The sequence below is a fragment of the Aythya ferina genome (assembly GCF_964211825.1).
Source record: "Aythya ferina genome assembly, chromosome: 3".
NCBI classification, from domain to species: domain Eukaryota; kingdom Metazoa; phylum Chordata; class Aves; order Anseriformes; family Anatidae; genus Aythya; species Aythya ferina.
In genome coordinates, this window is record NC_140298.1 from 39,173,177 (window position 1) to 39,185,808 (window position 12,632).

Below are 12,632 nucleotides of genomic sequence, written 5' to 3' on the forward strand. Positions count from 1 at the left end.
CAAGGGTTAAAACTTCATATGTGCTACTTAAAACATGAGCCAGTGAAAAATACAATGGGGCTCTCAGCTGTCAAAACAAAATTGGTCAGGTTAAGTAATTGTGTTATTCATTTATATAGTTAAAAATAGTCAGTGATTAAGTACTTTGCTGGTGAAAATTAGGCCAAAAAATGATATGGTCAAAACTGTATGGTCAAGATATGTAGCCAAATAGTAACATTTAGCCTGATTTGCAAAAGTATTTGCAGGAAGGAACAGTAAATGGAGAGAAGTAATGCACACTATGCAACTATGCAGAGGAAAGTAGGTATGTCATAGAAGGAAAACAATGTGATGGTAATAAGGGGAAAAAGGTCAGTATTATTTAAAAAGACCAGTCCTGAGTTTGAGAAGTTTGAGTTCAATATTGGGAAAGCTTTATGGAAGTCGGCTAGTGACTTTCGGTGGTACGGCTGGAAGGAAAAAGTCTTTCAGAACCCAGATCCTTTTGTTACTTTCATAGGTCTGATAAAAAGTTTTCAAAATTGCTCATTAAATTCTTGTTAGCAGTCAGTTGAAACTTTAAAAATAATCACGAGGTACTGAAATTTGCTTTATGCATTCAACTTGCCTTTCATAGTTCAAATAATGATACGGTCATATTTTGTTTGTCGTTGTTTTTTTCCCCACTACCCCCAGCTATTTTAGTATTAAGTGTTGTGTGTTTCTTTCTGTTAATCTGCTTTTCTTAAACATCATAGTAGCTTTTCTCAAACTAACAAATTTGGAATAGAATTTTGAATGGAGGAGGCTGTAACCTCACGTGATTTCATTTCAACAAATAGTTAAACAAACCTAGACTGAAGTTAGCTACCTGATGATATTATTTGAGATTCCTTGATGGGAATGCAAGAAAGAAGTGCCATTTGAATTGTTTCAGCATGTTTTATAGCAAATCTCAATTTGAAGTGAGCATGTTTCTGTTGCTCCAAAGTTTGCATGCAGTATAAGTAACAGGGTTCCTACCCATCCGTGTTAGAGATCCCAGTTTATTGGCTGGCTGAATGACAGCAATTTAGGTTTCTGTTGTTGATTCAGCTTGTTATCAGTTGGCCATTTTTTACAATAACCTAGGTCTTGGTGACAAGGAGAGAAATGTGCACGGTTTCTTCCCAGAAGGCTTTTGGAAGCATGTGGAAAAACAACTCCTGCCATAACTTGTGGGGAGCCTTCACAAATAAGTCTGTGTGTTTTGCCTACATAGTTTCTGCAGTATCTACAGCTACTCTGATTCATTAAGTACTTGCTGGGAAGCATTGCCTGTACAAAACTATAAGGTGTTGATTGCCCAAGTTGGAAGAATAAAATACTTAACACAGTGTATAAGGAGAACAGAAATTTGGGCAACCATTAACTTCACTTTAAAGGGAATTGATAAGAGTGTAGAGATTTAGTACTATATAAATAACCTGAAATTAAACTTGATCTGTGTCTGTCTATGGTTGGGTTCAAACATTTTCTGGACTACATACATGTGTTGATTGTAGATCTGTAATCTACAACAAACTCTTAATACTTTTTATGATATTTTTTTGCTTGTCAGGTATATATTGAGATACTGTGTCAAAACTCCAGTTATTCTATTGAGGTGTTTTTTTGTATGTTTTGTTTTGTTGTGTTTTTCTTAATTTCAGAATAAAGAACAAAAACTTGTCTTTAGGCCAACTAAAATACAGGTTTCCACAGGGAAATAAGCTTTAAAAATTAAGTGCTTTGCATATTTTAATTGCAAGGGAACAACAGAAGTGTGACAAAATGGAAAATAAGTGTGTTTCCTTAAAAGAGAATCACAAACCAAGCAAATCCACAAATAAAAGAAACTTCAGGTACATGTATAGCAGGTTACTGTTTATATTCCAGGAAAGATTGCTCTCCCATTAATGAATGGGGACAGTCATACCGATTTGTCCTGAAAACAGAAGTCCAAGATACATTAATTGCATGGAAGCATGGTGTTGTCTTTTTTTTTTTTTTTTTTTTTTTTTTAATGCTATCTTTGCACCTGTCTTTGCTCGGGGACTTGTTATACCGCATTTAGAAGTTACTAAATTTAATATTTTGGGACCCTTTCAGTGAAACTGGTAGGGTACCTGGTTTGATTGGCAAGGTCGCAGACCCCTTCTGCAGAATGTTCCCTTCCACTGGAATGTGTCCAGTCTGCTCTCCTTTTGTTCCCATCCTGTTTTCATGGCTGCTGTTCCTGATTGCCTCGTCCAACATACTGTGAAGGAGGTGTACGTGAATGTATTTCAACTGAGAATGAGCTTACAATGCTGTGATATTGTCTGTAGGAACAATTATCTATAGTACTAATAACCTGTGAAGTAATGAGTGGTACATAGATCACTGTGTGGTGTTATCCAGTAAACCTGTCAATAGTTGTTTTTCTCCTGGCTAAGCCTTGTTCTAACAACTGTAGGTATTACTTACTGTAATGGATGTATCACTTTCAGCTACAGTTACAATTTTTAAAATGTTTTCAATTCATTTGTTTCTGTGACATTCATATAAAAGGTAATCCTTAGTGTGTTGGTTTGGGTAACACAAGGTCTGTTGAGAGGGAGTAATAAGGAAGGGAGAAAAAGAATCACATAGGAAACACCTGCAGTTCTTTTTTAAAAAAGCAACGTGAAGATATTTTTATTTACCACTAGTGTTGTGTTGTTCATAGCTGGAGTAATAAATTAGATACTTTGATGTGTGCAGAGGAGTGCAGAATCCTTGTGTGCCTTATGAGAATTGCTCATATAAATTATGTCAGTCAGCAGCTTTGTTCAAGATCTAAGTGTTAACGCTGGAGCGGAGCAGTGGAAATACACTGAATCTACAGTTACACAAAGTGAAAGCTGTTCAGATTTATTGACTTTTTGTTCTTGATCATGAACTGTTTGAAGTAAACATGTTTACATCTAAAACCTCGTGCACCTAGATAAACAGTGCCGAATTTAACATGGCCTGCTACTTCAGCGGTGGTTAATAGCCCTGAGCATTCAATACAAGTGTATCCCATAAGGATTTTGCAAATTTTCTTTGCTTCTTGCTACCTTGAGATATAATAAAATGTGTTGTGCTGATGTGTTGTGTGTTCTAACAAAGACAACGTTTTAGGTGTTACTTAGATTTGAGAGTTTACTTACACATGAGCTGCATGTAAAGAAGGTCGCCTACAGAAAACACTTCTTGTTTTCCCCACTTGTTCTTCAAATCAAAGCAAGTAAGATTCAAACAGAGGTACGCATGCACACACACGTTGCCCAGAGGGGTGCAAGGCTCTGCTGCTGCTGCTTGGCCTGCAGGGACGCTAAGGGCAGGTGTCCAGGCACAGGTTTGGTTGCGGGGTTGTAGCCTGGGCTGGGGCTGCTGTTCCCCTCTGCCAGCACCGGGCCGGGCAGCTGCCACGGTGGTGACACCGCTCTGTGTTACGGTGTGCGGCTGCCTTGCAGGCTGCTGTAGCCAGCAGCAAAAAGTGGCTGCGTTGGGCTGGATTTGTCTTGTGTTACCCAGCTGTTTTATTTACTCATTCTTCCTCTCACTTTTTCAGAATTGGTCCAGATTAGTTGTAATTACAGGTAAGAGATGATATCCACATGGCATCTGGCAAACAGCAGACCTGCCTACTCTTAACTTAGGGTGCTGTTAAAGGCTATGTGGAAAAAACAGTGTTTGTTTTGACATTCTTCTGTCAAACTTCTTACATGATTGAGGAATGAAGCCAAGTGCCTCCAGAACATGGGAGAAGCACACACACATCGAGTGCCTTCACGGTATCCAGAAGTTCAGGGATAGGTGACCAACGGTGGCCTGCCATGATATCTGGCATGTGCGTATGAAAAGGAGTGTTCTTAAATCTTATCTGTGGTGTTTGTTGGTTATCTGTGGTGTTTGTTGGGGTATGAAACAAAACAGCTTTCTTTGAGTATTAGAAGGGAAATGGGAAAAGAAACAGCAGAAGTAGGAACCTTGCTCAGATTTGAGAAGCTGTTTGTCAGTATGAAATGTCTTCCTTCTGTGCCCATAGGTGTTCATGTGAAGCATATACTTTGTTGTTCTTAAGCTTTGTGATGCTCTTGTTCCTTCCTAGGAGTGCTCTTGGAGGCTTTCCATGAATTTTTTAAGTTAAGTGTCTGTACTGCAACCAATGTAGCCAGGAACAGCGTGAGAAGTTGGGGTTTGCGTTGGGGTGCAGCAGGTGCAGAGCACGACGGCAGGCTGGTGGCTGGGCAGCCCTTCAGGCAAGCAGAAGCTGCGGGTTTGCATTTTCCTCAGGCTCAGAAAGTTGCAGAACCGGGACTGCTGCGTCCTGGGCCAGCTCTCCACCTGCTGGGCACCGGGGGTTTGCCCAGGGGAGGGAGGAGGAGGAGGAAGAGGAGGAGGTCACTGCCTCCTGACTGAGGATCCTCAAAGTGCAAAGCAGAACCTGATCTGAGCGCCCCAGTTTGGCTTCTTTGTGGGGTCGAGGTGGGGGAGCACTCACCTGCTGAAGTTATTTTTTAGAGAACAGCAGTTTGGGGCATGAAGAGAAGTGAATATTAGACTTGTCTGTAGTTTTGCCGTAAGCTTTTGCCTGACATACATTCAGTATGAATGCTGAGGTGGCAGTCTCCAACCATTCCCTCTTGTGAAGCTGGAATTCGGGGAGCTTTACTCTTAATTTTAACCTTCAGTTTTACCCTTAATGGGAAATTATTTCCTTTATAGTGAATATATAGCAGTCACTTCTATGTCTGTACTAAGTTTGATAAAATAACAATCTGGAGTAAAATTTAATATGTAAAATAGTGTATGTCCGTACATGTATAATGTCTGTGGTAAATATATATATATATATTTTTTTTTCAAGAAAGCCAAGTTTAAATCAGGTTATTTAGAAGTTGTTCTCAACTCTCATTTTTTACCAGTAAGAAAAAAATACCACACAGCTCCATTCTAATTTGTTGCATTGTGTTCAAGGACAAACCTCCCTCTGAATCACGCTGTTTTGGAAAGCACCCTTGCACAAGTTAGAGGAAAGCCTGGCATTTTCCCCATTTTCCACTGTTCATTCTGAAGGGATGTCAGATTCCTTGGGAAAAAATAATTTGTGAAAGGTCACAAACAAAATAAAGAACATTCTTGAGTATACAGTTACAGCTAATTGAGAGCTGGACACACAGTGCAACAACAACGTCGCTCGTGTTTGGAAAGAGCATCTGTATGCGGGGAGGGCTGGGTTTAGGAACCGTGGTGTGGCACAAATAAAGGAATGGTTGGAGACAAATCACTTCTCAGGTTTACTTTCAACATACAGTAGAATTAAAATGTTTTTGTTTAAAAAGACTGAATTTGTTTTTGCTGAGGGCTAAGCTGGCTTCTTGCATCATGTCAATACAGGATTAAAGCTTTTCCATATGGAAGAGCCTCCGGTTGTGACTGCTCCGCTTCCACATCCTGTTGTGAAGAGCCTACTCTTTGCTTTTCCTTTTCAAAGATGATCTTCCTAAAAATCTTCCCTAAGGGAAAAGATGGGAAGGTAGAGGATAGAATACGCTGCCATACCATGAGGGTGAAATTTCCGACACAGAGTATAGTTTAGGGTAGCATATAGCTCCATACTTCCTTACCGCAATATTTGTGTGTTTCAGGCGCATTGTGGCCTACCAGAACTAAATTGTCAGAACTGTTAGGCTATTACACTAGGTCTATTTAGTGTCTTCTGTTCAAAACCCTTATTAATTCAGTTGCTGGCTCAAGATGGAAACTGTTTTCTGTATTTCTTTGAAGTGAGCTAAAGCAAGCAGCTACTTGGGGTATTGACTTAAATTTGCTAGAGGTATTTGAAACTTTAGAATGTCTTTTAATCTAATTTAATTTTTTAAATAAGTAAATACTTTTAAATAAGTAAGCGTGACCCTGCAGGCATTGTTTGAGAGCCCTGAAAAGTGGTTTTCCTATCCTGGCAGAGGGCATGATTTTGTCAGCTGAAAATACGTAAGAAGCAATTCAGGAAAAAATGGGGAGGTTCGGAGGAAGGAAGGACATCTCTCTGGCTCATCATACGCAGTATCAAAACACAACTTCTGCCACAGTGCATTGTACATCATATAAGCTATTTGGACATTGATTTCAAGCCCTGTGATAACTTCCTTGGTTGTCTGGGAGTTCTGGGAGTGAGTGGCTGAGCTGTGCTGAGCTGTAGCTGTGTTACAAAAGCTGACACGTGCGCCAATTACCAGCTTTGAAAGCCTAACCCTAACTGACTTCCAGTTTGTAAAAGATTTCACTTCAACTCAGTGTACATGCTACTGAAGTAGTGTACAGCTGATAAAATATTACTGTAACTGCATAGCTGAATAGTTAATGATATGTATATTCCTACCTCTACAGCTAGTAAAAAAGTTAATAGCGTAAGATAAAAAGTCCTTTTCGGCCTGTGTCTTATGTGCAGTTTTGAGTCTTATCAGTTCATTCTGAATAAATAAAAATTATTTATTTTTGAGATAGTCATTACACGTAATAAAAAAATTTTTTTTTATGTGTCTGTTACTTGTAAACCTGTTTCCTGTCTTTAAATGTATTTTAAGAGTCAGTGGGAGATAGGGCCTAAAATTCCTGTAGACACTGTGTTGTTCTGAGGGGAACATCTGATTCAGAACGTGGAGTGTACTTCATTGAAATCAAACTCAGGATATGTTAGAATTGTTGTTTAATAAGTAAAATAAACAAATAAAATGTAATGGCACCATGCTCATACCTGCTTCGTGGCATAAGTGTATCTGTCTATCTGTCTATTTATTTATGAATTTATCTAAACACAAACTTATGAAGGCAAAAAGCCTTCAACACGGCTCTAGTATGGCTTCTGTTTCTGGGCAAATAGTCTTTCACTCCTGAGAAGAAGGACTGCATTTGATTTGTGATGAGTGTGTCATTAGGTTGTCCTTTGTTTTATCCTGTAAAAAATCAAACCTAATCCAAACATTCAAGTTTTTAGCCACAGCATTGGATTGCATCTGGATGACAAAAACTATGTATTTCTTTTTCTAGGTGTGGGCATTCTCCTGTGTACCGTTCCCGTGAGATGTCAGGTCGGGCCCTTGTTCCATTTGTTATGGTCAATGAAGTGCCGCACACAGTAACGTCACTGCTGAGGGGGCTTCCAGACTCTACCAGTCCTTGCATACGACAGAATAATATTCATGGAACGCTTCTGCAAGTATGTTTTTATGGTGTCTTTTGTTGGTTTTCTTGGTTGTACTTTACAGTCAGATAAAATGCAGTGAGCTGTGCTGAGTGTTGACATGTTGTTAAACTACATATAAAGACTGCTTTTGAGTCGATTCTCTCAGATGATAAATATGGGATGCAAATTTCAACAGTCATTAGAAGACTGCAAGTTGTAAATATCAACATTTACATTTCATATAATGTTTCATCTCCGGAGATTAAAGTGCTTTGAGAGCAAATATCTTTATCTAAACATATCTAGAGAGATCCGTGTGACTCACCCAGGATCACAGAGCAAATCTGCGGCAGAGTAGAACTCTGAGCACCAGTAATGTTGTAGATGTAGAGACTTGCTGCTTACCTACATATTTATGTTCTTCTTGATTTGCCATTCCTGCTACATCACGGGCTTCACGTCAGTTTGCTGTGCAAGACATGATAAGTTTTATATTGTATTCTTCTGAAAACATTCTGGAGAACAGCTCGCTATCAGTTGGGAATCAGAAATTTCTTCATTCCTCATACATCATTCCTTTGGTTTATGGCAGTCGGTTCAGCGTGTTTGATTTTTAAGCTATCATGGTAATAAGTTACCAATTTTTATTGCCTGTTTTTCACAAGCAACCCTCCAACAAAGGCATATTGTATATGTTCAGCTCTGTTAGTCTGCCTCTGTTAGTTGGCAATCTGTCTTGGAACACATTCCCATTGTAAAGTGTGTGGTGTTGTGTGTCTGTGTATGTGTTTGCGGGATATTATTTTTTATGTATCTCTTCCAGCTTATTATTTCCCTTTCAAATCATGACCTTACGGGAAACCCACGATAAGGAAATGAGTAAAGTCTCTCTAGAGCTGTTATTGCCAATTTTACCTGTACCTCTCCATACTGATTATCAGCTTGTTTCTAATATATATTAACTGACAATAATTATTTGGAAATCTGATAATTCCTTCAGTGTTTTTAGAAGTTGGTGTCACTTTGCTTGTCCAAAAAGGAATGTTGGTAATTTTGGAAAATTGGCATCTTCTGAAAGATGCCAACTAGCTGGATTGGGATCAGAGGAGTTCATCCAATTTAACTGGGTTTTGGCAGATGATGGGTAAGAGAGAAGGTTGTCCCAGTTTGTGGTTGAGTCCGCCCTGCTGCAGATGTCGGTCCGGCAGCTGTGTAGGACGGAGGGGATTACCATCATCAAACTACCTGTATCCCTACCAGTGTGCCACAAAACTGGAGTCCTTCTGGAAGTGTTAGGAGGTGGAAACATTTTGTCAATCTTCAAAAGGATTATAACCTTCATAACAAGGGTATGGACTGGCTGTAACATATAAAGCCACTGCTGCCTTTTTAGTGACCTTGTAGAAAAGTAATAGTGGGGGGTTGGTTCTGAAACTGCCCAAAGGGTGATGTGCCTTTTAAGTCAGTGTTGCTGACAAGATCTTATGCGTAGGTCTAGGAGGTTTTCATTTCCATCTGTGTGAACCAGGAGGTGTTTTTATTCTCAGGTCTTTTACTGTGATCTCTGGGTCAGTTTGGGCAGTCACTAGGCTCTAGTACTGAATTGCTACTGTGCTGGGGGAAGACTGGTGCTGTCAGAGTACCACATTCTTCAAAAAAAATGTCGGTGCCATAGAAATCCAGCGATGTTTGGTCTCTTGTGTGTCTTGGGCTTTGCTTTTATGATTCGTGTTATCAAGGTTGTGCAAAGTGTTCATTTAATACTTAATCAGATGTAGTGTATGACTGAAATGCTAAAATAACTGTTGATAGTTAAAAATAACAAATATTCAGAAGAAATACTGAAGGGTGATGGATTTACAAAAAGGGAGGCACCGTTCTTTGATGTTGTACCTGTAAAATACTAGTGCCACGTAGTTCCCCCCATAGTGCGCACCTACTGTAAATAGGAGGGCAAAGAGCAAAGTGCTGTGACTTTCAGGGGTTTTGGATGGGTGGTTTCAGTTTCCTTTTTATCATTGTAAGAAGGGACTCACAAGGCTTATTAAATGGGAGGTTGTTACCAGACTATTTATTAAAGCATTAAGACAGGGATCTGACAGTGTTCAAGACTGCACTGCATTTCCAAGGCACAGTAGAGAATTTATATTCCTCTTTGAAATGAAAATCCCTATGAAAAAGAGTACAATGCTCGATAAAATTTAGATTTTTTTTTCCAGCAATACAAGGCCAATGTCTTATGAAAATAGAATTCAGTTAATTTAATTTCATTTCTTCAGTCACATTAGTCAGAAGCTGACTGTGTTCACTGCCTGATTTTTATTTCAGTGGTCATATGCTGTCAAGTCTTGAGCAGGAAAATTGGAATTGTTCAGACTTAAAACTTAGATGGCAGTGTCAAATGTAATAAATTTTGAAGGTAAATTACAGTTATGTTTCAGGGTAATGTAATTGCTTCATCTGTTGCAAGCCAAATGTTCATTTATAGACAGATCATTCAAAAAAAGTTCAGACTGCAGTGCTTGTCCAAACACGGGCTGGTTTTCAAAACGCTGAGATTGACAGGGACTATTTGGGACAGTAAGTACAAATGTGCTGTGTTTCACTTCAGCCTGCTACATCAAGTTGAAAACATGGCTTTTGGTCCCCAGTGTGATAATCTTGACTCAATTTATTTATGAATATAAATGTGCATGAGGATAATTGTTTACTTGTTTTTTTTTCCTTTCTGCCTTCTCTTAGGATCCCAAACTTGATCATCTCCTCACTGCAGCCAAGCTGCTTTCAACTGCTTTCAACCTTCATGTCCCCAATGAGCTATGCCTTGTTTGTGAGCAGGAAGTCCAGCTCCTTGTCTTTTTTTTTTTTTTTTTCATTTTTGTCAGAAGGTTCATTGGTGCTCTCCAGGAATCTTCTGGGTTGCTTATGCTGTGCTGTGTTGGTCATCCAGCAGATACCAAGGTTGGTGAAGTCCCCTGTGAGGACTGGGGCCTGCAAACTTGAGGCTACTTGTAGCTGTCTGTAGAAGGCCTCATCCCTGTGTTTGGTCCTGCTCAGGTGGCCTAGAGCAGGCACACATTGCAGTGTCACCTGTGCTGCCATCTGTTCTTGAACCCTTACCCTTAAGCCATCCCACCATGTCTCTGTGATCCCAGCAAGACCACAGCCCTGCAAATTGCATGCAGACATCTCAATGCCTGGGATTCGTTAACCTACCCCTTCGGTGCTTTAAAGCAGAAAAAAGTTACAGGATGCCTGAGCATGGTTTGTCAGGAAAACAATGCAGCACCTTTAATTCATCCAATTGCAGTTTATTTATAATGATTAAAAAACTCCCAAGTGCATGAGCTGTCAGATTGGTTTGCCAAAGAAAGCAGATGTTAGACTTTTGCTTTTGTTTTTATCTTGTAAGAATCAGGTAACATGATTGATGCTGGGTTTCAAAGGCTCTGCTATGTATGTAGACCTAGAATCTAATTGTTACAAGTACAGGAGAAAGCAGCAGGGAGACTGAGGCTTTTGGTCACAGTTCTGCAGTCACTAGTTTTCAGAAATCAGCTCACATTTGTGCGTTCAAAAATCTGTACCTACCCTTACACTATCTTCATATCAAGAATAATTCATTGGTCTGCTGCAATTAATCACAGAGCAGATGTAATTACTGTTAAGGTTTCTGTCTTTCTCACATGAAAGAATCTGCACATCAGCTGGGTCGTCATCTTGTGTGTTGGCAGTTTGATCTTCCTCGCATTCACTTTGGCAAGCCTACAGTGATGCATTTTTTGAACACAGATCAGATAAATGAAGGTTATTAAAAGAAGCAGTGCCTCTTCTTTTAAGTTCCCTGTGCATTGTTTTGCCCATTTCTGAAACGTGCTAACCTGCTTCCTAGTGGGCTTGTGTTGATTTATACCTAAACATTGGCAGTGCCTGGCTTCAGGCTGCTCTCCAAAACGGTACCACAATTTTTGCTTCCTCCATCACTGTCCAATTCACTATGCGATCCCTGCCTTTTGGAGTGCATTTTGCATTCCCTTTGGCATCGTTGGGCACAGATTAGGAGAAAGGTGGATTCAGTGACTTCTACCTCATCATTTGCTGCTTGTATAGGAAGAGAGAGAACTACATGAGTTTGTAGAAATGTGCATGCTGCCTCCATTTGCTGTCAGGACATGGATTGAAATGTCCAAGATACAGCTTCTCATAGAAGTTCACTGTGGGTTGTGCGGTTGCACATATGAGGAACAATTTCTGTCTGGAAGCTCCTTTGGTTTTGAAGATTATTTACATTTTTGTTGGTACTTTGCATGCACAATCAAACAACTGCATATAATAAAAATTCTCTGGCCGATCTTGTCTTTGCAGATGGATCCTTCTTGTTGTGACTGCAGCTTAGTCACAGAAATTCTGCCTGGTCCCTGGGAAGGTTTCTCTCCATTTCCCCTATCTTCTCATCTGAGGTCTAGCTGGTAGCTTCTATTCTTTCTGGTCTTTGCAGTCTTCCCACTTGCTGTTATCACTTCGACTGATTTATCCCGAAATTTGTTCTCTGAGCATATGCCACTGTTTACATCACTAAAGAACAGTCTCCCCTCCTATTTGGGGGTGCTCACGACCTGCTCTTAAAAAAATATATATATAAAAAAAATAGAGATCTACTAAGTGAAAGATGAAAAATGATTTGTTTTGATGCAGGGTTAGAACTTTAAAAAGACAGAAGTGGAATATCACTCGATGATGGTTCCAGTGTCATCAGCCAGTAGTCAGTTACTCTTCACAAATTGTTACTCTTAATGTTCAAATTTTCTCCACACACCCACAAAACTCTGTTAAAACTGAAACTCTGTTTCAGTTGGCTAAATCAATATTACAGCATGAGATGAGGCCGGTTCAAAGAAGAATGTTTTGTTTGTTGTTTTGTTTTTATTTTTACTAGCTCAGACAATTCTCTTCGGCATGTGAATGCGAAGTCCTGTGCAAAGAATGTTGGTCTGAGTTTTTGAATGTTCTTTTGTTTGTTCTGCTTTTGAAGCCAGTAGCACTGCTGCATCTTTCACGCATTTAAAGAACACTGAGTCACATCACCTTAGTTGCATGGGACGAAAGATAAACCTAGTAAGATATGAAGGGCTTAATAACTCTTTACCATTAATGTTAATCAAAGATTAAATTTTCCACCGACTTTAAGTGGGACAAGAAATTAATAGTTGAATAGTTCTTCAGGGAATGTCAACATCCCGTGGAATTAGATTCATCTTTCTGAAAGTATCGTACAGTAAAAGAATCTAGAAACTTCTTATAAAAATGAAAAACCACGATTGCATGACAGATTTTTCTGCCAGCTATGCAGGGCTTTCATAAATCCGATCTTCTGGTTTAGTTTTTGTGGAGTTATTGATGATTATTATGTATGATGGTGGAACTTTAAATTCAA

At 39.4% G+C, this 12,632-nt stretch overlaps 1 protein-coding gene across 3 annotated transcripts in view; it reads left to right on the forward strand.

Annotated features, from left to right (window-relative positions):
- THADA (THADA armadillo repeat containing) overlaps nucleotides 1-12,632 on the forward strand; it is a 164,167-nt gene that overhangs the window by 66,462 nt on the left and 85,073 nt on the right. For all 3 annotated transcript variants that reach the window (XM_084514649.1, XM_084514651.1, XM_084514650.1), the window contains exon 29: nucleotides 7,063-7,231. In XM_084514649.1, coding sequence (XP_084370775.1) covers nucleotides 7,063-7,231 — 169 coding nt within the window. The remainder of the gene's footprint in view (nucleotides 1-7,062; nucleotides 7,232-12,632) is intronic.